Below are 1740 nucleotides of genomic sequence, written 5' to 3'. Positions count from 1 at the left end.
TGACTTTTACCTACATGGAAATAGACATTTATCTAAAAACAATACATAATTGATAGTAAATTTATGAAAAATTTTGTCTGCATGTAGAATTTTTGTTGCAAATCTGAGGCCCTAAGCAAAAAGGCCTCCTTGCACTTGCACAAAATTTTGCTCTCCACCCAGCACGTTTTGCTCGCACCCTGCAGCCATGCGAATTTTGCCCTTGCGCAAGTTAACTAACACAAGTGCATTAAATGCTGTACTGATGTGCATTGAATGCAGCTTGGGTCCAAACCCTAAAATGCTCGTAATTGAACCTAATTACGTCAGTTTAACAATATTATTGGATAATACGACTTTGTGCATCAAAATTACACCAAAACATCGTTTTTTTTCACAATCACATAATCACACATAACGATCCAAACGGTCCAAATTACACAAATTCGCCGGTAATGACCCGTAATCATTTAAACACACTTAATGACACGTAAACTATCCAAATTACAAATAATTAGAGACAAAGTAAGTAATGCAAGCAATAATTGGTGTGACATAACCGGCCACCAAAAAAATAATTCATTTCATTTAATATATATATAATATTAGTTACATATTGGCCACAAATATACAAATTACATAACCGGCCACCAAAAAATATGTCAGGGTGTAATACCCCCAAAAAATAGGACGAACACCAACCGACCTATAACTTTCTTAACCTATTATAACCTATCTAAGAGGTCTAGTGATATTCCTAAATTGCCGTCCTCTTCCATGTCCTCTGTCCATTCAAATTCTTGTTCCTTTTTTTACGGGGTGGGAGTATCACCACAAACAATTGGATTGTGCTCATTTGTTGGTTTCTTTGGCGGCTTAGGCTCCTTAGACATGAGTTCATTGAAAGCGTTTTGTCTATCCAAAAATGCAAAATGCCAATTCTCCGCCTCACCAATCTTGTTGTTCATCCACTCCTTACAACTCGGTGGTAATGGACAACCTTCCTTCAAAATCACATGAAGATAGTGATCGGGAATTAAGCAAAGACACATGATGTTGGAATGTGGATTAAGTGGAGGAGCACTTCGGATTGGGAAATATGTCTGACATACACCACCCGTCGTTTCGGACAAAGTCAATAGAACAACGGGTCTTTTGTAGCAAGAAGCAATAATGTGACCCATATCCGGAGTGGTCATCCACTTATCTGGAGGCGCAACACCAATTGTACATTTTGGTGGGTATAAACCATTCAAGATTATGTTATAACGCTCCTCCGTGTCATATATCGGCATGTAGTCACTCTTATGATTTCTAAACTCTTGAATAAGTGCATGACGAATCAATACATGATCTTCCTCATCCATCCCCAAGTGCCTAGCTATCACCAGGAATCCACAATGACCATCCCCTTTAACATTCACAATTTCTTCAACAAAAGGCCTCATGATATTTGGAATTTGTGAAATGTATGGGATATTCCAAAACGGTTTTGAAGTGGAGGATGAAGCTTGCGAGCGGGACTAAGTGCCAAGGCGTGCACCTTTCCTCTTTGGAAGTGACCTCTTTGGTTGTGAAGGTTGACTATCCGGATTTTGAGAATCAATGGTCTCCCACCTAGAGGGGATTCGACCCGTTGATGACACTTTGAGTGTAGTCCTCTTCCTTTTAGGTGCTCCCTTGGTTACCACCTTTTTCAAAGGCGGAGACAAAAATGTGGTTTCCGGAAATGCAATTTGACACATCATCTCTTTGATGTGG

General features: G+C 39.4%; 1 protein-coding gene across 1 annotated transcript; it reads right to left on the bottom strand.

The window, feature by feature from the left end:
• Positions 1-791: 791 nt before the first annotated feature.
• LOC146918156 (uncharacterized) lies at positions 792-1427 on the bottom strand. Its single transcript, XM_085722004.1, has one exon. The coding sequence runs from the start codon at positions 1425-1427 to the stop codon at positions 792-794; it is 636 nt and encodes a 211-aa protein (XP_085578130.1).
• Between the last annotated feature and the right edge of the window lie 313 nt (positions 1428-1740).

The sequence above is a fragment of the Medicago sativa genome, chromosome 6, assembly GCF_051527215.1.
Source record: "Medicago sativa cultivar Bolivia chromosome 6, Bolivia_mono, whole genome shotgun sequence".
In the NCBI taxonomy this organism is placed as follows: Eukaryota; Viridiplantae; Streptophyta; class Magnoliopsida; order Fabales; family Fabaceae; genus Medicago; species Medicago sativa.
Note: the sequence above shows the minus strand (reverse complement) of the source record. Positions and strands in the feature narration are given on the sequence as shown.